The sequence below is a fragment of the Diadema setosum genome, chromosome 2 (genome assembly GCF_964275005.1).
Source record: "Diadema setosum chromosome 2, eeDiaSeto1, whole genome shotgun sequence".
Classification (NCBI taxonomy): domain Eukaryota; kingdom Metazoa; phylum Echinodermata; class Echinoidea; order Diadematoida; family Diadematidae; genus Diadema; species Diadema setosum.
In genome coordinates this window covers 24,491,462-24,514,621 of record NC_092686.1, presented here as the reverse complement: position 1 = coordinate 24,514,621, position 23,160 = coordinate 24,491,462, and the positions used below count along the sequence as shown (strand labels likewise).

The window sequence follows — 23,160 nt, the reverse complement described above, 5'->3', positions numbered from 1 at the left end:
AAAAATGTAATGCACCATACCGTACCAGGCCAGCTAGAGAACCCTCGAAGGCAAACTGGTCCAAAAATGCACCGTACCAGAAGTTGTTGACATGTTGTGTACGGGTATTAACACACTACAAACTACATCATAATACAAAGATGTGATTCTCTTCGTTAGGGACACCATAATGTAGAGTAAGTGGGCATTATGGATGACCCCATTCTGGAAAAGCTGTGACCCCTCTGACTCGAGTAAAAAAAAAATAACTCGTGATGAGGTACACTATCGATCTCCACAGAGTGCTCGAATGCTCATTATACTCTGGCACGGTACTGTACAGTACAGTTCACTTCACTTTTGGCACTCAAATACAGTCTCTGTTTAGAAGAAATCCCTCTGTAAACTACAGTGTACTTGACACTTTGCTCAATGAGTATAAACAACTTTTTGTGATATATTTCTTGACAGGTCACTATATGGAATTCACCCTCCATTCAAAAGGTTTCCCTGGTAAACATGAACGTGACAGATCTTGGGAACACTAAAGTGCTGCCATTGAAACCATCAGGTCAAGCCTTAATTGGTTGTTTAGTGCTATTCATTGGAATTGTTTACATATTGTACAGCAGATCTAGAGCTAATTACCCCCCCCCCCTTTTTATTCTGTTTTATCCCAGTTCTTTTGGTCTCCTTTTCTACAGAGCACCATGATGTACATATAATGAATATGAGGTCTTTAATGTAAGAGTTAGCTATTATTAGTATGCTGTGATTACTTATAGTACATTATATTGACATTGGGAGAAGGTTTTTATATGTCATTATCAATGTCTCATCTGTGATCAAACTGACAGCTGTATACAGGCAGAGAGTTGCATTCGAAAGTGCGGTGAAGTTTTCCTGGCTATTTTCTAAAGGGTGGAGATCCATTTGATGTGCAACAAGTGATTAAAAATTACCACAGATATAATGTGAACAGATATCTGATAATGACCCTATTCAAACATGTAGCAAGTTTCATATCACAGATCCAAGACAGAAATTTCCTACCTTGCGCAAACTGCCATTGTCATTTGAGTATAATGTGACTGCAATCTTGAGCAATATTCCATCATTAAGATAAAAAAAAGTATTAACGATGAAGAGGGAAATATCATCCAGATACGATTCCACTCTACACTGAGACAAAGGTATCACAACCTCAGCAACTTTACCACTTTCATAATACGAACAGGTGATTTAAGGATGACTCATAAACACTATTTGTGCTAAGCAAAAGGGGGGGGGGGGAGGTTCTGAAGCCGCCTAGAAATAGCAGCCTTGGGCAGTCATTAATTCAGCCAAGTATATAAACAGACAGACATGGGCAGAATTCAGAAAAGGAGATCCTGTCTGATCAACCTGTTCTGAAACCACTGCATGGGGTCGGGGGGGGGGGGGGGGGGGGCATCCTACAGCATCCTACAGCAGCCTCAGAGAGCGTTGGCTGCAGTATAAATGCCACACAGGGGTCGGGAAGTGGTGTTTTTACTGACCCAGAAGTTCACTGAAGGTCATCATTAGCTAACGTAAACTAACAAGCCATCGATCATGACCATTGTAAACAGCGCACAACCTTACATGATCACTTTCGCACTCAATCACATTTACGGTTATGTAAGAAATTCAAATGCCTGTGCCATATATTGGAGGAGAACTCTGTTACCATGGGCATGGAGCCAGTCGAGCCTGCTTGGGCAAAACAAGCCTGAGCAGTATAACCAGACAAATACTGCTTTTCAGAGCGGGCTTTTCGAACCAGGCTTTGAAAGCTGCCCACAGTATAACGTCGCTGGGGTGACAAGATCTGGTATCTACAAAATGTCAAATGTTCAGGAGAGCCAAAAAACATAGCGGCCAAAGCACTACATCAAATGGGACAACCTTTCCTTTGACATGCCGTGGTGGCTTTATTTTTGGAGTAAGACAGTTGGGATTTGGACAGGACATCACTTAACCCATTATTTGACTATTAATCCCAAAAAGATCATTTTTACCAAATTGCAGATACAAGGTCTTGTCACCCCAGCGACGATAAACAAGTTAATATATTCTTCCCTTGAGGTCTTACAATATGTATACATTAACCCTCTCAGTCTCAGGACTCCATATGTACACATCTCAATAGCATTATGTGCAGTAAGACAGCTGCTAGTGGTCATAAAAGAGTTTAAGGGCAAGTTTTCCAGAACACACATGATACATGGATTCAGCATAAGCAGAAAAGATACCGTACACTGAAACGCTTGGTAAAAGTTTGAGGAAAATTAGACAGTGATCTGTCCAAAGGTACAAATTATCTAAAGTTTTGGTTTCCTCTGGATGGGACCTCTTCAACAATTCATGACATCAAGAAAAGAAAGAGGGTACAAAGAAAATATAAAAAGAATTTCACAAAACAAAACCCAAATTCTATGACACCGAGAGTGCACTTGACCTATAGCTCCTCCAGAAAGCATGAGAAACAATATTTGCCTGAACATATTTCAATGACAGATCAAAGGATATGAACTGTTTTTTTCTTTAAGTGAAATTATTGTTAAATTTTCTTTCAAGAGGGTAAGAATTAACTCTTCAAACATTTCTCAGATAACAAATGAGTCTCATAAAGCTTATCGAATCAAAATAAACCATAGATGACAGGCCTACACAAATGGATGATGTTGCAGCCTCATGACAACCACGAGAATTGCCCACTCCTGGGGCCAACAGTATCTGTGTTACCAGTGTGAATTTGGCATTATATGTAGGATATTTTTATGTCAAATCCTGCAACCCCATCAAACTTTACATTATGGAAAATACAATACAATATACCGCTCATTATTTATTATATGACTGTATTATATTACAATAATTTGCATCACAAAATCAAAAGATACAATCACTTTATCATACTTAACATGTATTTTCTTTGTAAAATTTTGTTCATGAAAAAGTTGCAGAAATAGAAAAATTGACATGAAATGAAATGAAATATGGGAAAGCATCCAGAATGAATCCGTACCTTGGATCCTCTGTAGTACTGTAGGTAGGCTGGTTCATCCCAAAGAACAAAGAGTCTGGCTTTCCAGGTGTGACGGACATGGCCCTGAAAAGCAAACAAGGGTTCAGCAGTCAGGAGAACAATTAACATCCATGACATTGAACTGACTTTAAGGCACATTTGTTGGTCATACTTTAGGATCAGGTGGACATGATAAAAAAACAAATTTGAAAGTTAGCATGACCTCTCCGTGAAGCGGTGGAGTACAGTTAATTCTGAGTATACCGACGGAACCGGAACAGAAACAGAAACAGAAGCCTACAACATATACACCCCCTTACAGTATAGTTTGCATTCCCCTCAGCTTTCGGGTCAATCTCCAGTGTGTTTTGTACACTCAGGTATCACTACACATTATCAGGCTTATTGCTATAGTGATGTGTGTATGTATATTTCTTCCAGTTCTGTAGTTTCATTTTTTATTTATTTTTTCCATTTTTTCTTATTTTTTGCTTTGCCTTGCTTTAATTGCTTTCTTCAGGGCAAAAACAAAATTCATACAGAAAAGATTACCAGGAAAATGATATCAAAATATCCCTGAAAGGATTTGTATAATACATAGATTAATTACTTCTAACAGTGTCAAAACAGCACAACTTATGAAAGGGACAAGAAGCTGATATGCCAAAGGAAAATCATCACTGCAGAGCAATGGTATCTTGTGTACAATTGTCAAAACTGGTTTTACAATTGAATGTTACACAATTCTCACCATTAACTGTGATAACATATTATGGCTCCAGTAAAGAACACATTAAACAATGTTATGAAAAAGAGAGTGGATGATATTCATTTGTTTTGTCTACATCTGCTTGTGATGTTTTGTTCATGATTTCTTCTGGTGCCACTTACACTCTGGCATTTGCCTGCGCTAGGATAATAAACATGTTGATCCACTTCAAAGCAAACAGAGTCCCTACTTCCTTGAGCACACTTATGGAAACTATCAAATTGCAAACATGGTGTATCGGTTCTCCAGCTGACACACGATGACACTGACTGAGATTTTTCGCGCAGGATACTGAAGGAGGTCTCAGAAGATGCAATCACACACAAGAGTTTCAAATAGCATTAATTCAGAAGGAGGGGGGGGGGGTTGAATGGCACTCCAAACTTGGCTCTCCAATGGACTTTAAAACTTCCTTCAGAAGAGTTTTCTGTTTATCATCATTGCTACATTACTCGTCCAAATCAGACTTGATCACAGGTTTTTTTTGCTGGCAGACGATCAAAGTAATGTTAGCATGCACTGATTTTTGTTTCCCACCACTGTATCTACTGGTACAAATAGTACAGCTGTAAGCACTACCCGTATCCATTGGCCAACAATAACACCACATGGATATATATATATATCACAAGAAGAAATTCAATCCCTTATATTATGTTTGCTAATCTGCAGAAACCATGGTCAAACACAAAATCATACTGGCATCGCAACTAATGCCTGCATCTTCTAATTAAGAGCAGACCTGCCATTCATTCTAACTGACGTATGTTAAATTTTCTTTTTATTTTCCTTATATAGTTGTATGCATGTGACATCTTACACTGTAGTAGTCTTCTCATCCAGCAGTGATTGCCCAGATTATGAGATACTTTAAAAACTCATAACTTGTGAACGGATTGTCAGATTTTCCTCAAACTTTCAATGATGTGTTCTACTAATATTGTTGCATTCACTCAATCCACATGTATATGATGGTGGACTTGTCCTTTAAAATGTATTGGCTGTCAGCACTCGCCTCTTTAACAGCAGATAGAAGAGGTCAAATTATGCAAGCTTCCTTATTTTTGTCATTCTTTTTTCTTCTTTGTCATTTCATTAATTCATCATTTTGGGGGTTTTTTTAGTTTGCTTGGCAAAGGTAAAAATACTTCAGCATATACATAAGAGAACAAATTTTGCAAAAATGAAATGAATTGATATGCAGCACATAACAGGATCAGTCTGTTTTCTTACCAAAGCTGTGCTTTACACAATTTCAAAGCTTATAAAACCCAATATTCTGATCCACATAAAAGTACAGCTTACAATTACGCCAGGAGGCATATGTACATTTATATATACACATACATATGAACTGTCCAGATCCTTTGTTGTGATTACTCTCAAACAAAATCCTTTAGGCCTGCAAAACTGCTTGGTATACAGTCTGTACTACACATACAAAAATGTAAAAACTAGAAAAGCACTCGGAGAGCGCAGACTCCGCAAGCAGCACATTTCAACCCACCCATACATGAATGCTGAAAATCACCTAATTTCCCAAAATAGAAGCCTTTTGTTTATGTTATCAGCTTCCAGCTACACAGTGCCTCACCCAAGCAGAGCAAGCGCAAACCTCACGTATGCAAACCTCAAATACACGCAGCTTGAACTCATAAGTTCATTGACCCTATCTGTCAAAAGATCCAAAATCCTTCATAAATCCATAAAAATTCCCAGATCAGTACCAAAATATAATAATCTGTTCCTTGCGTCATTATCAACTTTTCCTGCAAGTTCCATTCAAATCCGTTAACAAATTTTTGAGGTATTTTGCAAACATACTTCAAACAAACCAACACCGATGAAACATATAACCGCCTGTCTTGGAGGAGGTATGTACACCTGTAAATGTAATACCATCAAAAATGCACTTTAACAGTGAAACTCCAAAACCTAGAACTATGCTCTCTGGTCTCCCAACCCCAGCTCTTGCTCTGACATGTCTTGTAAGAAAAGGGAAGCTCAAAGAATGATGACAGTAATGCAAATATATTTGCACCTACACAGTTTCAGTGCTATGTAGGAAGTTTGCACTGTATGAAGTGAAAAACAAATGTAAATAAAAGGCTCTGGCATCTCATTTCCTATGCATATATATATAAGATGTGGTATTCAGTACCTTGGTGTACCAACAAAAAAATCTAACATTATCATTTCAGTTTATTATGCATATAATAACAGGGACGATCTGGCATTGGGATTGTTAGCACCAGTCCCTAAAATTTAGCCACCATGACAGCAGTGTATAAGTGTACATCTTAACCCGTTGAGGACGAGTCCCGAGTAGACTCGGGCATGTGTCTATGGGAAGTGTGTGTTGTAGCAAAATCAGTCCGTCCTCAACGGGTTAAAAAGTGATGTGGTGCTCCACAATGCCATATAGCTCGGGGTATAATATCTAATCTGCTCTACTTTTACAAGAAGCTTGCTCATGTCATGTTTGAAGCACAAACCCATTTTGAAAGACATCTCCATTAATTGGCGTCATAATTTTGTGATAAATCAGGGTAAGAGAGTATATAACATGAACTACATCAACATTGAAATGATGGCCAATAAAAAATAACAATATCATAAAAGGAAGTCACCCTTCCCTTAGAATAATCATATCAGTAACACAAAGGCAGAATTAACAAAAAGTGTGATTTTTTTTTTCCCTTGTAGTACTCAATAGGACTAACAATGTCCCTGTGTAATTTTATGGGCATACATGCATGTTATAAAAGATTGCACACTCCTCGTAAGGGTACTTCCCACTTCGGTGCCAGACAACCGATGCCAAAGTCCGCTGATAAATGGGCGCATAATCTTTCTATTTATCATGAGAAGCTGTGAAGTTTGACTCAACCCGCCTCAGCCTTGACGAGCATTATGAGTGCAACATTTTCCTGGTGAATTTCTCTGGCATACTATGTATATATGCCATGCATTTCACAAATTGGGACTTGTGCGACAATTTTGAGCGCGCTTTGAATTTGTGACAGGGACCAACAGTGATGGAATGAGAAATTTGTATCCCCCTGATGAGGAGAAAAGTCAGTGATTTCCCCATTTTGGAGAAACATACAGTGCAGTCATGTTACAGCTAGGAGGCAAGATTTTTGTAAATTGTTAATTTTCCATTGATCAACTGACTCTCCGGCATTGCAAAAATAAAAACACCGTAAAATATACTAGGTATACAGCATGACACACATACAATGTATATTTCCCCTTTTCATAAAAACATTCTTCACGGGTGCATCTGTAAGACTACTTTTGTTTTTGATCGACAAGAAGCACAAAAGCACACATGTATTGTTTAATGTCTCTGCAGCGAGCCAGCAAGGAGCGCACTTATATCTCAACTACAGGTTTCCAACTTTGAAAAGGCTGATGACTCATTCAAGCAATGTAATAGTGAGGGGTGGGGGAAGAGAAGAGACCAAATACCAACATAACAGCACTAGTGTGTGCAAACTGGCATATGTTCAAAGATGCATGCTTGGACTGTCAAATCTTCATGCACAGCTTGCCAATCCAGAACCGGAAGTGCTTCTGCATCAAAAGATTGCAGTTTTATGGGCATATTTGAAATACAAGTGACTTCTAATTATGCAAATATTCACTCTTGCCTGATTCTGCAATGCCGTCGCTTTAAGTCATTGCATGTCGCACAGCATATCTCAGCAGTAATGCTCATTTATGATGCATCATTACCTCCATCAAGGAAGGAGGAGGTTAAGTGATCATCGGCGTTGGTTTGTCTGTTTGCAAAATAACTCAAAAACTTGTGAATGGATTTGAATGAAACTTGCAGGAAAAGTTGATAATGACACAAGGAACAGATGATTCACTTTTGGTAGTGATCCAGGAATTTTTAGGGATTTTTGAAGGAATTTTTTTTAGCTTTTCGCAGCTAGGGTCAATGAACTCTAGATTTCAAGCTGGGCATATTTTGAAGTTTGCATTCAGGCGCTTTAAAGCGCATGCTCTGCTAGGGCGAGGCATTGCGTAGCTGGAAGCTGACTACGTAAACAAAAGGCTTCTGTAATGGGAAAATGAGCGAGTTCCAGAAAGCGTGAAAGGTGGAAATGGGCTGCTTGGCGGAGGTCTGCACTCTTCAAGTGCTTTTCTAGTTATGTACACTTATGGCCATATACCGAAATAAAGTGCTTCTCTACGGTCTGCAATGTTCTCTCCATGGGCTGCTTCCTTTCCTCTCAAGATGTTTAAATTATCATAACTGTGCAAATAGAGTCATAGAATATTTCCCACAATGCACGTTGACACTAATCACCGTGAGAACCTCACCCTCTTTAGCAGGAAACCCTGTTTAACCACTTTCCCTCCGTGACCCTTGAACGACTTCGCCGGCAGATCCTCCTTCGGCTTCCGCGACAGCTTCTCCTCCGAGTCCGAGTCGCTGCTCGACGAATCACTGCTGTCCAGCACGTTCCTCAAATTGGACATGTTGAGTGATGACTGAAGGGAGATTTAGAAATAATGAAAGTTAGAAACTTCCAGCGCATTCACAATGGCCTATATCAAATGAAACAAACTTTCCTTTTCAAGAGAAAATGAAAGTGGTTCTACCGGGGTGTGAATGACCTTCCTGATTAACATTTGAACTGGCCTACTAAATGTGAAAGTCCCATTTTAAAGTGTTGTTAAACTGCTATTCACAATGTTCATCTCAAACATTGCAAGTGCACCATCATTACATTAGATGCTGGTTGCCATAGTTGCAGTTTCCCAGGTACATTTGCATCCTACAGAGTCCTCTCTGCTCCCATGCTGGAGGAGTGGCAATGTGCATATAACCATTTCATGGCAAGAAGACATCAATGTAAATATCAGCTTGGGCTTGATCTTACAACCTTATAATCTATGAGACTTGCAGTGAGACCTCAAAGGTGGCTACAAATTATCTTCATTATTTCTCTTCTTTCAGTGTCAGATTATAATCACTGGTTGATGACGTTGCAAGTGCTGGTAGGTCACTGACCTAGCCAGACAACTTTGATTATAATCAAGATGTACATGTGGCTTTTTCAAAGTCACATTGTGATTACTAATACATGTACTTTCATATTCAGTTTCTACACAAAGCCTTTCCCTTATCAGTAGTGATCCAAAGCATGAATAGATTCACTATGAAAAAAAAAAATAATGATGACAATAGAATGGGCAAGTTTTGTAAAATAAGAACTCATTCTACTCTTTTTCAGAAGCCAACAAAGATAATCTAGATTAGCATTTGACAAACAAAGGGTTTTCACATGTACTTTTTGAAATCAAACAAAAATACTGCTCCCACTCTCAAATACGCAGATGAGAAATGAATTGCTATTATACTGCTCCTGTAATTTTCTAGAAATATTTTTCATTTATCTATTTATTTTTCAATCTATTATAATTGTTTATTTCTTTTTATTCCTTTTTTTGTTTTTTGTTTTTGGTTTTTTTTTTGCTGCTGCATTCTCGTGGTATCATGGCTGCTCAAGTGATTTTGGTTATAAAAACAGTCATGAAAAAAGATGTGCAATTTGTCATCTGCACCAGAACACTTTCATAAAAAGTTCACAGTAGCTTCTGAAGGTCCAGCTATGGCAAAAGAAAGATGTGGTGTACAAAACCTCATAATACTTTCATGGAAGGTTTATGGTTTAACGTCAACCACAGTGCACGGTGCAACTTACTGTGAGAGTGGAAATTTTCATGGTACAGCATTTCAAGCAACATGAAACTAGTGCAATAATAAAGCCCAGGTATAATTTTGCTTCTCATACATGCAATAATACTTCATAGCTTTTTTTCCATGGAATTAAAAACACATAAAAATTCATTTACCTGGCTGACCACGAAAAATTACGCAAATATTTTCACCTTTACAGAATTTGTCTATTTCAAATAACAACTATGTGAGGAATGCTTGAGCACTACAGTAGGTATCTCACTGAGCGGCGAACGTTTGCGAATGTAGCGAATTAGGGATTTCGCCAGGGTTCATAAAGGGTTGCAAAAGGTTCGTTAACAGTTGCAAGAAAGTTTGCAAATGGTCTTTATTGTCGCAAACAGTTTTTCTTGTCGCAAAGAAATTTTGAACATGTTCAAAATTTCTTTGCAAATTTGTATTTTCGCTAACAGTTGCAAACATTCGCAAAACACTTGTAAGAATTCCCAAACGGTCGTAATACGGTGTCGCTAACATTTTTATTTGATTCGCCACTTCTTGCGAACAAGTAACCATAAGGTTCCTATATAAAAGCTCCTGAAACAGGCAAGGTTCCACTCTAAGAAAGTTCTTGAAGCTCTTGACATCTCAATAATGTAATTGCTGCAAAAGCTTTTCATAGTGACCAAAATCTGTCCTCTGCAACAACCACTCTCTGAGCCAAACAGGCTCTCTTTTCTTCTTCCTTTCTTGTTTTTCTTCATCTTCTTTCTCTTAAAGCTGCACAAAAGCTGTAGCAGCAGCCAGAAAAAGCAGCTCTTCAAGGATAGCAGCACGTTGAGCCTCTTCTTGGCAAAAATTCATTTCCATATTCTGGAAATCCATCTTGAAAGGTGGTCAAAAGAGATCTGAATGCAGTGGAAGGTTGTACGTTCGTTTTATGGGTCTGACTATACATAATCGCCTGGTATTTTTCCAGGTCCCAAAACATTCGCAAATTGTCGCAAGGGATTTGCAAACAGTTGCTAATATTTGCAAAACTGTCGCTAACATTTGCTAACAGTCGCTAATAGTCGCCACCTGTGTTTCACAAACACTTTCACAAACATTCGCTCAAGTATTGCTAACTGTTGCTAAACATCGCTAAAAGTCGCTAACTGTCGCTAATGGCAGAGGCGAACCTTGATTTTTTGCAAACACTCGTCAGAAAAGTTGGCGAATCTCAAATTCGCTACGTTCGCAAACGTTAGCCACTCAGTGAGATACCAGCTTACAGCATCGGAACTGTTTTCTCTTTTTTTTTTTCTTTGTTTTTTTTTTTCTTCTTCTTTTTTTTTTCTTCTGTTCATGTACTTAGCTACATTACCAGGTATGCTCTGAGTGTATGTTCTAAAGCTTAGTATTTCTAGCACTGGTTCTTCCTCTCAAGGCACTTTTCAAAGCAGCCAAGTAATGTACAGAGGAAGAAGAGAAACTCTCTACCATCAAACACAAGCAAAATTTTATCACGTGGTTCTTATATTTGTTTCAGAAGTAAGACATAACATTTACATTCACTGCCTTGCACACCCTGGGAGCCGAAGATACTTAGAGCACTTGTAACAAACGAGGTGTAGATTTTCTCTATGTATATAGATTAAAAACCCAAGCTAAAAATAGTTTTCTAAGTACCTGGCAGGTCTCTGATTTCTTCCAGGCCAAAGACAATTCAAACACTGTGTGTCATGATAACACGATAAGATGATAACCCAATCTTATGAACGCAAGGTAGCCTGTTTTTTTTTTTTTTTAATCAATAGTGAAATTTACACTGATGCAAATTAACTGGATGCAAATCTCGAGAATTGCATCACAATCCAAAGCTCAGGATTTTGCCTGGGTGGACATAAAATTTTCTCTAAAACAGCGCAATCAGCATCGCAATCCAAATCCCAAGATGTCTTACGATTATTTCCACTTTAATTATCGATCAGAGTGACAATTTGAAAAATAGCAGGATTCTTCGCACCATGGCGAGTGTGTGAATGCTGGAGCAAAAAATCTCGAGATTTTATATCCCGTCATTCAAATACACATCACAACAGCGCATCAAGAACACATGGGCAAGGGTCACAATTATGGTAGATTTGGGGCATGTACAGTTTCAATGACAAATTATCATGATCAGAAATTGGGGATATTTTTGTTCATCTGATTGAGTGACAAAAAAAAAAAAAAATCTCAGCATTTGGATCGCAATCAACATCCCACTATTTTGTGTGTCAATGACAGGCCATTCTCTCAGATGACCCGAGCATCAACAATAATACCTTGCACTGCTTGAATATCTGTTTGTACACCTCACTCAAGTTCTACTTTGTGGGGGACAAATCTGTCCACAAATGTGTGCCCCATGCAGGATTGGAACGCAGAATCTCCTATACAGAAATCAAACATAATATTTGCTCCACTAATTCAAGACTGAATGCTTAATAGAAACCCAACACACAAAGATCTATCATCATTTATATGCCATACAGACAAGAAACTCACAAATCTGTACAGGGCTTCCTCGTCGTCGACAAAGATTTTGCGGCAGGTGGCGTTATCGAGGGAGCACGTCATTGGCTGGAGCTGTGCCTGAGTTAGCAGTTTGGTTCCAATCTCCAGGGCCCTCTCTCGGGTCTCAGCGAATGCCCAGTCCACCAGCCACGTGATCACCTGGGCCCCTGAGCAGAAAACAGGAAGATTAAGGTACAATATATAGAGAATTTTCAACCATGTTGTTCTATGCAACCTAAACTTCAAGAAGATGACATATTTCATTTGTTAGTCCTACAGAATTAAGAGTAAACCAGAGGCAAGCTTCAAGAAGAGGTTTGCAATTTTTCGTATCGCATTTACATGTAAATGTAAACATTTTGTCGCGAGTGGTCGGGTCCATACTTGGTTCCATATGCTGGCCATATATGCTACATGCAAATGAATGCAGTGATTTTATGCACCCACGTCCAACATGTGGAGGTCAAGCGAGGTCACACTTTCTGTGTTAAACTTGTGTGCACTTCCAGTAATGCAGAGTTACTGTGCAGCAGGCACCCGCAGAATGAACAGGGTGTTTATGCGGTAAATCACGACTAATTTTTCCCTTTTTTTATCATGACTAACACATTGTCACTTTACAATAGGAATGCATTTTCAGAGTTTATAACTCCATATTCCTTTTCCAACAAGGAACAATTGCTGAGATGATCTACAAAACTATATTCAAGTTTGGAGATAGAGAGAGTGCTCCATATTTTTTGCTGTTTTTCCTGAATGATCCAATAGAGCTGGCACTGCGTATCAGCACAGCGTTGTCAACACATTGTTATGGACATCAAATAGCACCACCGCCATTTGAGTTTTTACAGTTATATGGGATAGGGAAAATTATTACAAACTGTTATAATTTCAGTTGCTAATTTCAGGGCAGCAGCCATGCAACCATATAACCACATGCTCTAGCTTAATTCTGAGGTCAGTGGTTAGATTTTTGCTAGCAATTAGTGGTTGCGATGACATGCCTTTTTAAAGGGATGGTATAGTTTTGGTTGAGAAGGGGCTTCAGGATTCCAACTTTCTTGTGAGATAATGAGAAAACCTCCTATGAAATATTAGTGAGCATACAATTTTATGACAAATTCAAAGTTTATTTGATGAATGTTGGTTTTGAAATGGCTGAGTATATCAACAACAACAAAAAAAAAGTCCTAATGAAAGGTGGGACCCATCTTTTTATAAGGACCACTATGTGTTTCTGCTTTGTTGTTGGATATCTCAGCCATTTCAAAACTGATCTGCAATAAATCAAACTTTTGATTCCTCTTGGAATTGTATGCTATTTTCATAAGTGGTTCCTAATCATCATGCAAAAAGTGAGGATCTGGATCCCTCATCTCAACCAAAACTATACCATCCCTTTAACGAGACAGGTACTCTTTCCTCACTGCCAACCAAGTCTATTACCCAGGGGAATCTTAGACCCCGTTTAAAGTGCGAGGCTCGGCCGCAGCCAAGCCACAGCCGAGCCCGCCTTCATTTCGGTGTAAACGCGCAAAAGGCCAAATGCGGGGTCAAAATTGTCCGTGCATTTGGCCTCGCTCTGGAGGTGGTCTCGACCGCGGCCAAGCCGCAGCCGAGCCCCGCTTTTTCTCAGTGTAAATGCAAACTGGGCCAAATGCGCAGCCAATTTTAGTCTGGCTTCCAAACCCTCTGCCCGTAGTATTTCGCTTTTCAGGATATTAACCCCCTCAACGTCGAAAACTAGTATAGTTTAAGGTGGTTTTGTCCTGCAAAGGATTTTTCCTTCGGCAAAAGCCTTTGCCCGAACGGCGACTTCGTCGCCACAGAATTCAGTTGGCAAAGGGTCTGAAAACCAGACTATACCAAATTGCGTTTGTTTACAAGCAGAGCGCCACTAAGACAAAATATTGAAAGGTTTGAATTAAAAGCGCGGCCGAGCCCGGCAGTCTAAACGGACAAAATTGCGGGGCTCGGCCTCGCAATTGAGGCTGGGCTCGGCCCAGACCCGCAATGTAAACGGGGTCTTCACCCCTCAGTCCCTCTCTTGTAGCTTGCTCATTAGCATATACATGTAGGAGCGCTTCATCAGTGGCAATGTTTAATATTATATAATAAATAAAAACAACAAACAAACAATAAGTGGTAACTATTTGAATTATGATGCAGTATAAACTATAAACAAAGCAAGTTACAATGGAAAAGAAAAATGATATCACCATTTTTTCTTTTTTTTTCATGAAACGGGTCCCTGGCGGAGGCGAATCCAGCTGAGACCCATTGAGGCCCATTTAGACCCATCAAGACAGTTACCAAGGAATAGACCCATAGCACGGCATACAAATGATATCCTCATTTGACAGGAAAAGAATATCTATTGACTCTGAATAAAATCAAAATGGCAAATTACTAATCTCTTAGCCCCATAAATTTGAGACATCAGTGCAACTATCTCAGATTGCACATTCAATTAAAATGCAAATATGAATTGAGTATGGTAGAGAGTAAATGTGCTGTGTAGATCTATTACCATCCGTTTGGGCCATGAAAACAAAACAAAAAAATTAAAAGCCAGTACCGGTGGTATACAAAAGTGCGCTGCCTACACTTGAGACCTATTAGTGACATTGACTTCTTCAGGAAGGAAACAAGGCATGGACGTCACTCTCTGGTTTAGTTCTCCGCTCTTTCCTTTCAACAACAATGTCGAGGCCAAGGAAAAGAGAGTGGGCAATTTGAAAATACATATACATGCACTTATGTTTCTGCATAGAAAGCTATGTCCCTCTCCCAAAACATAATCACTGACATAGTATGTATATACTATCAATTTACAAATCCGTGTCTGGCACTGTAAACCAAATAGAAGTGGGCTTTCGATTTCCGCGATAAAATTAGTGTAGAACACCAAGTCTGCTGTCCATGAAGTATTCCCATTCAAGTCCCCTCTGTTCAGAAGAAAAGAAAATGTTTGATAATGTGATGCCGCGGAACATGTGACTGCCTCTAGAGCACGATCATATGATCATTGTAATAACAAGGGCGGCCAAGTACAATACATACAGTGTATATGATATGTTCCCTTAACTCCATCATGAGACAGTTCATGTGACCTTCCTAACCCTTTCGGATCGAGGGAACATGTTCTGTACATTGTGTACGCTCCCTCCCTGTCCAGTCATCTCAACCGCATTTCACCGCATGTGGGCCAAATCTGTACTTACAAAATTAGCGAGGGAATACCACAGCCTACCTGTGAAGCAGTCTTTGTAGACGGTCGTGTCATCCACTTTGTGCGTGCCCAACGTGATTCCAGCGTCAGGGTCTTGCATGGCTTGTATTAACTCTCTTTTGTGAGTGGGGAAGGAAAAAGAAGGATGAAAAGTAATGTTTTCATTGCACACAGCTGAATTATTCAAGTCATTGCATATATAATGCTCAGATTTTCAACCTGAATCAAGCTTTACTGCCCTTGGTTTTGCAAATGATTCACGCTTTCGGGTGTATCACATATTAAGACTTCATAAATCATGACAACTTCTATAGGAAAGTTAATAAAAGTTCAGTAATACATGTATCTATTTGTCACTGTTGCTGCAACATGCACATTCTTGCAGATCTGAACATACCTTAATAGTCACTGCAAAATCTGCGACTATACAATGTACATTGTGATTACTGTTGTATTATAATATTCAGCAATTGAATACATAAAAACATAATATGATACAAATAACTATGGAAACTATTATACTACATGCACCCCCAACGAATCAAAAATTGGTTGTTAAACAGAGGCATCCTGTGTGCATGCACTTCATGACGGTGTCCAGAAAAACAAACAAACAAATAGAGAACATACATTGCTCTGGTCACATGGTTTCTCTTCTAGCTGGTCCTTGATGAAATGCACACACAAATATCTCATATATGCCATAGAATTTCTATAGACAAAGCAACTACAACACACATCAAAAATATGCAATGCCATTAAAACTTGCATTATGACATGAAATTCTGCAATGAAACATTATAAATCAATCAGAGATCAATGGTTACTGGCACTGAGATCGCACTAGAGGTACCCATATCATGGGGGGAAAAAAATCACATTATCACTGTTTCATATAGGCCCTACATCCTAAACTACTTAGGACAATCACAACACTACTCGAGCAACATAAAGGTACTTGTAACTGCAATATGAACTAACATCGCAGTACAGTATAAAGCAGTTTACAAACAAAATTCACGCAGCAAAGCATCAATAAGACAAAAACAATTTGCTTAAATTCACTGATATACAATGTATCTATACCCATTGTATAATTTTCTTGCTCTGATGCACATTAAAAGGTGAATCTAATTGAACTTGAACTTCCTGTAACTTTCAATGCCAATCTCAACAACAACAACAACAAAGAGTAGAAAATCATTAGCATGACTAACATGCACAGCACTTCATATTGACGATGAATGCTGCTCATATGACTCTGACAGCGATTTAACGGTACCAGACGTGTGAGTGTGATACAGGACAGAAAACAAGGGACCATCAGCTGCAAACCGCAGACACTATTTCACACTATACAAAGATCGTAGATCAACAACCTTGTTGTTCTCACCCAAAAATGTTCACGTTGGCTCTGTACATTGTACTTCAAAAGAAACACTGCAAAATGTTTCAAAAGTACTTCAAAAGAGACACTACTACAATGTACCTGCAAAATGTAGCAAAATGCATCATTTCCTCCTTTGTTTTTGTTTTTGGGTGTTTTTTTTTGGGGGGGGGGAGGTGAGAGATGGGGTCATGAATGCATAGAAATTTGAATATGAAATTGTCAGATTCCCATCTCTGCTCACCTTTTCATACATTACTCATAATATGTATAATTTATAATGCAATATCAAATCAGTTGATCTGATATAAACATTATGACTCAGTGACTGCAAATTTGATGGGTCAGGGGTATTTAGTTTTAAATCAAAACAAGGCAATTTCAGAATGAATAAATGGAGCAGACTGTCAAATATGCTAACTGTATATTTCCGTCAGTACACTGTAAGAAAAAATGTTCCAACTTTGCATCTTTACCAGCAACACACTGGGGCAATTTGTCAATCAGCTGCAATGAAAACATCTCGATGGAAGAATTTCATGAATTTGAATAATTACGCAGTACCCGCTGCATGCTTTGTACAGGGATTAGAATCAGCACTTGCTGTCGGGCGAAAGCTCAGTGGTCTAGTGGAGATGACGCCTGTCCGGTGATCAGGAGGTCGCAGGTTCGAATCCTGCTCGAGTATGTATGACCCATGATTTTTTATCATGGCTACTACTAAAACACTGATCAATTCAGTGCTTATTTACGTCGATATAGGGCAATTTGTCAATCAGTTGCAACACTGAGAACACCTTTACACGTTAAACTTTGCACCTTTCAGACCAGAAAGGTGTAAAGTTGCACCTTTAAAGGTGCTCCTAGTGTGACACTGGTCCCAGTCACTAGATGCAAAGTTGAACCAATTTTTACTTACAGTGTACAAGAAACTACCCTCAGACTACAGTGATTGTCAAAGAAAGTTATAGATATATAGATGCTATAAACTGCCCATAAGAAAGCAAAACTGGAAGTGGAAGAAACTGAACACTTGTGTCTGTTAAGAGCAACACACTCAATGGAGAACATTTTAATCCTGAAAGCACTTCTATGTTTCCAGCAGTATCAACCTCTACTCACTCTTAAGGAAGCAGTAAATCTTATGATCATGGATTCGAGGAAACTGTGGCTTGCAGAGTAGGACAGACAAATGCAAGGGCAGCCACAAGTGGTCCGCTCATTTTTTTCTCTCTCTCAAGAGACGCAGCCAAAGATTAAAGGTTTAAAGTGAAAGTCATAAAGGAATATTAGGAAATTAGGAAATAAAAACTGTAGTAGACTTTCTCCCTAGGGCAAAGAAAAAAGACAGAACAAATAAATTGCAGAAAAGGAATTTGATATACATTGTAAAACCATAACTACACTATACTCACAGAAAAGTTAATAACATAGAGATAATGTGGTGCTCATTTAACTTCACTAGTAGGCATCCAGTAAGCCCTAACTTATTTATGTAGAGAGCCAGCTTCCATGAAAGAATGTTTTGAGGCAGTTTGCAGTTAATTTTTTGGCATGGGTAGAATAAAAAATCAGGTATGCCAATGCACTGATACCATTAAAGCAAATGGTGGTGTGTTGTTGTTGTTTTTTTTCAATGTTTATCCATGTACCTACAGCTGTACTATGTACAATTGAAGTCTGATCAAACTTCTTCTAATGATGATAAAGCTATCTTTTTACTTGGAAAATCAAAATTTTACATGGACCTTTTTTTTTCTTCTACATGACACTGTGCTCAGCTTGAGATCATCCTGGTTAATTGCTAGTTGCACTTATAAGCTGATACTTGCCATAACAAGTTTACAGATTGAGAGGGATAGACAAAGAAAGATAAAAAAATAAATTGATAGATAATGTATAGGTGCATAGACAGATAGATAGACAGATAGATCATATGCAAATCTTGATATAGAGATATATACATATTATTGTATACAGACAAAGAAGAAAGAAAGTGGAGTTACACTCCCAGGATTATACTTTTGGTTGAGATGGGACTTAGGGCTTCCAACTTTTTTGTGAGATAATGCGAAATATTAAGGAGCATGCAATCTAAGAGGAATTCAAAGTTTATTTCATGGAAATTGGTTTTGAAATGGCTGAGATATTCAAAACAAAGAGGTCCTAAAAGTAAAAGGTGGGACCCACCTTTTATTCTAAGAAAGGACCATTTCGTTTTACTTTGTTTTTGGATATCTCAGCAATTTCCAATGGATTCTCATCTAATGAACTCTGAATTACTTTTAGAATTACATGCTCCTAAATATTTCACAAGTGGTTTCTAATTATCTCCCCCAAAATTTAAAAATCTGAATCCACCATCTCCACCAAAACTATACCATCCCATTGGGAGGTTGATTGGCTGTTTCAGAGCTATAATTTTCAGCACCGTCCATTCCTGCATAACTGCACTAATTCACTTTTCCTGTAGCTGAGGCAAGTATTGCAACCTAATATTGGACATGACTGTATAGAACATGACATAGCTTTTTCTTGAATGTCACTGGCAATAGATTAATGAGCCCAAACCACCAGTGTAAAGACTATAACATATATATTTATTATTCTCCACCATTTTTTTTTTTCTGTTAATTACCCCTTCAGGCAAGTTAATGTCAACACACTAAACACTTAGCTAGGCAATAAATATCATAGGCACTTTGTGTGACAGATTCTATAGTGTACTTTATGGCATTGCCAGTATGACGTGTTATACTAGGTTTTACAAAAAAAAAACAAAAAAAACAAAACAAAACAAAAAAAAAAACATTTCCCACTTAAATCCACCCTTAATAGTTCGGAAACTATACATCAGATATCACTTTTTTTAATGAGTAATAGCTGAATAGTGTACAATTTAGATGGAGGTGATGTGAATATGAGAGCATGAATCAGTTTCGTTAAAGTCATGATTAATTTGAAAGTTAAGTTCCAGATTTTGGTCAGACTTGAACCCTCTGTACAAAATTGAACTTGACACAAGAACCAATGATGTGTATATATGTGAGTGTGTGCTTACAATGACCGTGAACAATAGACGTAAATATCACTAATACCACCTTTTCAGAGCTCTGCTGGCTAGGCTTCTTGACTCTTGCTCCAAGGCACATGAATGCTTTTAAATCAATTATTCACGATGGATTGCCCTGGGCACTGCTACATGTAGTCTGAATTCATGGTAAAGGCAAAATGCATGCACATGACAAAAATAAGCACAAGTTTTCATGTGCTTGCAAATACTGCATTTTAGGATAATAAGGACTAGCTGTGACAGTGGAATTTCTCATGAATATGTAATAAAGCATTCCAATCCTGGCCATTGTTCAGGACCATTGTCAGGGTGTTAACGACACACCGTACACACCAATTGATGACCCCTGTGCAAAATCAAAATTTTGTACAGAGGGTTGAAAACAGAGCAAAAATGTGAAACCTAACTTCAAAATAAAACTTGAATTTAATGAAACTGATTTATGCTATCATTTTTAAATTACCTCCAACAGTTTACGTGTACACTATTCAGCTATTGCTCATATCAATGTCACTGTTATCTGATGTATAGTTTTTGAACTATTAAGGATCAAAAGTGGGTAATGTTTTTTGTAACATCTAGTATAAACAGTCTATGATATAAGTCATTGTAGATGAGCCTAATGCCAAAATTACCTGAAGAAAAGTCTCCATGATTAGCCAGTGTATATAAATATCTTCTTTGTATCGCAATATATGACAATGGCAAGTACTGAAATGTATGTTAGATGTACGCAATCTTGGTCAAATGCATGTTCGAATATCATTACAGTGCTTACTCTGAGTCTAATTCAGTTTTAAAAAATTAAATAAATTTGTGGGACTGCCACATGACCTATATACGTTGCTATGATTTCATTCATGTGTGGATTTGTTTATGGTTGTAAACATTTTGATATGTACGGTCATGATTTAAGATGTTTAAATATGATCTTCATATGTAGTGCTATAGTGAAACACAAATCTGCTGGTTGTGACAAGAATGAATATCATCTGCATTCTGCAGTCTAGGTTGTCACTGAAGAGCTGCATGCTTTGCTATCTAAGATACAACATGGCACATACAGCCATGTACTCCTATGAAGAGTATACGCTATCTACATGTGTCACAAAGATATGTTATTGTTTACTCACCTACTGTTGTAAAAAGAGATTACTTTCAGATTCATTCTGCATTGCTTGTAGCTTCTGCTTTTGATTTACAAAATTTAGTACAAAATGTATATTTGTTGAACTTTATGATCATGCTTGGCTCTATTGTGCTGCATTCAACCTTGGCTTGTGTCCTAAATTGGCCTTGTTCAATTTTTTTCAAGAAGTGAAGCAGTATGCCCATCTATATTGAGATTTCATTCTTTCAAGCTCCAGTCTACTTGTGATATGATTGATAATATTACATTTAGATTTAGCAATAAATGGTAGAATGCAAACTGTGTCTGTAATGACAAAATACCTCCACATATGATGGATGACAAAGATATACCTGTATAGTTCACTGTACATAATGAAGTCAACTGCACTACACACACAGTTGGTACTTGTAAAAAGTAATAGTGATAATGATGTTGAAACGATCATTATCATAATTATAACATTATCATAATAAAATAATACCTATTTTGCAATGTAGTGAATCAATTTTGAAAAAACTGAATTTTCCATGAAACCTGCAGTATGTTTTGTAAACACACACACACACACACACACACAAACAAACAAACAACAAACAGTACAAAATAGTGGGAAAAAAGTGATAGTTACTGGCATCTCTGTACAATGTGTCTTTCAAGACATAATCACTTTATACAGATTTGAGCAGATTCATTTCATTGTTTTTTTTTTATCATTGTCATTATATGCTGAGACATAAATTGATAAAAGCAGACTGACAGACAGACAGATGGTCATTGGACAGACAGACAGACATGGAGACAGTGGGCAGTGTGAACAAGTACATGTAACCCCTTGTCTTTAAAGCTTTTAAAACTATATTGCACGTCCTATATGTAAACACCCAAACCAAGCTTGTCACCACTACCAGTTTAGTTTTGCTCTGCCTAGAATCAAGAAGCATACTGTTGGACTTAAACACCAGTAGGGTATCAATGTTCTGATCAGATTCTCAAAAGTTTAAATTGCTCTCTGCTTGTCACTTGATACTACTGACAAACTTGGGTAGAACCAATCAAACAGCATTCAAATCTACATTCTTATTTATTCCTCTTTGTGGAAGAATCTTCAAGGTTGAAGGAAGCAGACTACCGACAAGAAGAAGAATGTGACAGAAAACGAAATTAGATCTAAGATTATGGATGATCAACTGAATATTGAGAGGTCGTCTGGGTCTGAGTGTATAGTGCTTTAGAATGTTAATTACCAGAAACAAAAGCAAACACAAACACACACACACACAAACACACACTCAAAACAACAAGAATTTCTTCCCAAATCTGCATACAATGTATGGTATGCTCAAAATACAGACAGAGTAAATCATAGAAATTCTTCTTAATTATAATAGGTGTTCTAAATCAATACACTGCCTTTGAAGGCACACATTCCAAACAATTAAATCTAATTAACTCTGAAGAGGTGGTAAGAGCTCTCACAATGTTTCAACAAAATGATGCTGTCACTTCCCTTTAACCCAATCAAGTAATTAACCCTTTACAACAGCGGGCAGTGCTAACATTGGTTGAAAAGGAACCTACTGTGTGCACACACATTGTGTCTATAAAGGGATTAAGATGCCTTTCTCCTGAGTGTCTTCAGTCTAGATCCTAAAGGTAACTCAAAGGGGGTGAAAATCACTTCCTCCTCTCCACACTTGACTGACTAAACACTTGTAAGCCAGTGGGGTGCCAGCACCTTCTAATCCACAGGGTAGCAACAATGGATTTTGTACAGCAAACTTTAAAGGGATGAAGATCTCCCAACCTTTCTAACTGAAAAATAGGGATGATTTGGCTAAAAAGTAAGAAAGAAAGAGTGCTCAGTTCCCACAGGAGTGTTTAGTAAAATTATCAAGAAAAAAAAGGAAACTCCTATTGAGACAAGAGCTGAGAATGGTCAAAATTCAGATTCTTTCCTCAAAATTCAGAATGGTTGGGAGGTCTGGGGATGGTATACATGTAGTTTCAGCTGAGATGGGGCTATAAATGTCCTCTGATTTTTTGAAGATATGATTTTTTTGAGATAATGAGAAATCTCTTATGAAATATGAAAGAGCACATATTCTGTGAGGGATTCAAAGTTTATTATATTGGTTTTGAAATGGCTGAGATATCAGAAACAAAGGGATTCTAATAAAAGGTGGGGCCCACCTTCTAGGATTGCTTTGTTTTACCTTGGTTTTGGACATCACAGCCATTTCAAAATCAAAATTTATCAAATAAACTTTGAATTCCTCTTAGAGTTGTACCATTGTATGTAA

The 23,160-nt window shown here is 38.0% G+C and overlaps 1 protein-coding gene across 1 annotated transcript in view; it reads right to left on the bottom strand.

The window, feature by feature from the left end:
• Nucleotides 1-23,160, bottom strand: part of LOC140241074 (pleckstrin-like) — a 32,048-nt gene that overhangs the window by 4,034 nt on the left and 4,854 nt on the right. The window contains exons 4-7 of the mRNA XM_072320844.1: nt 15,290-15,384; nt 12,028-12,203; nt 8,133-8,303; nt 3,029-3,112 (exon numbers count right to left, since the gene is read on the bottom strand). Coding sequence (XP_072176945.1) covers nt 3,029-3,112; nt 8,133-8,303; nt 12,028-12,203; nt 15,290-15,384 — 526 coding nt within the window. The remainder of the gene's footprint in view (nt 1-3,028; nt 3,113-8,132; nt 8,304-12,027; nt 12,204-15,289; nt 15,385-23,160) is intronic.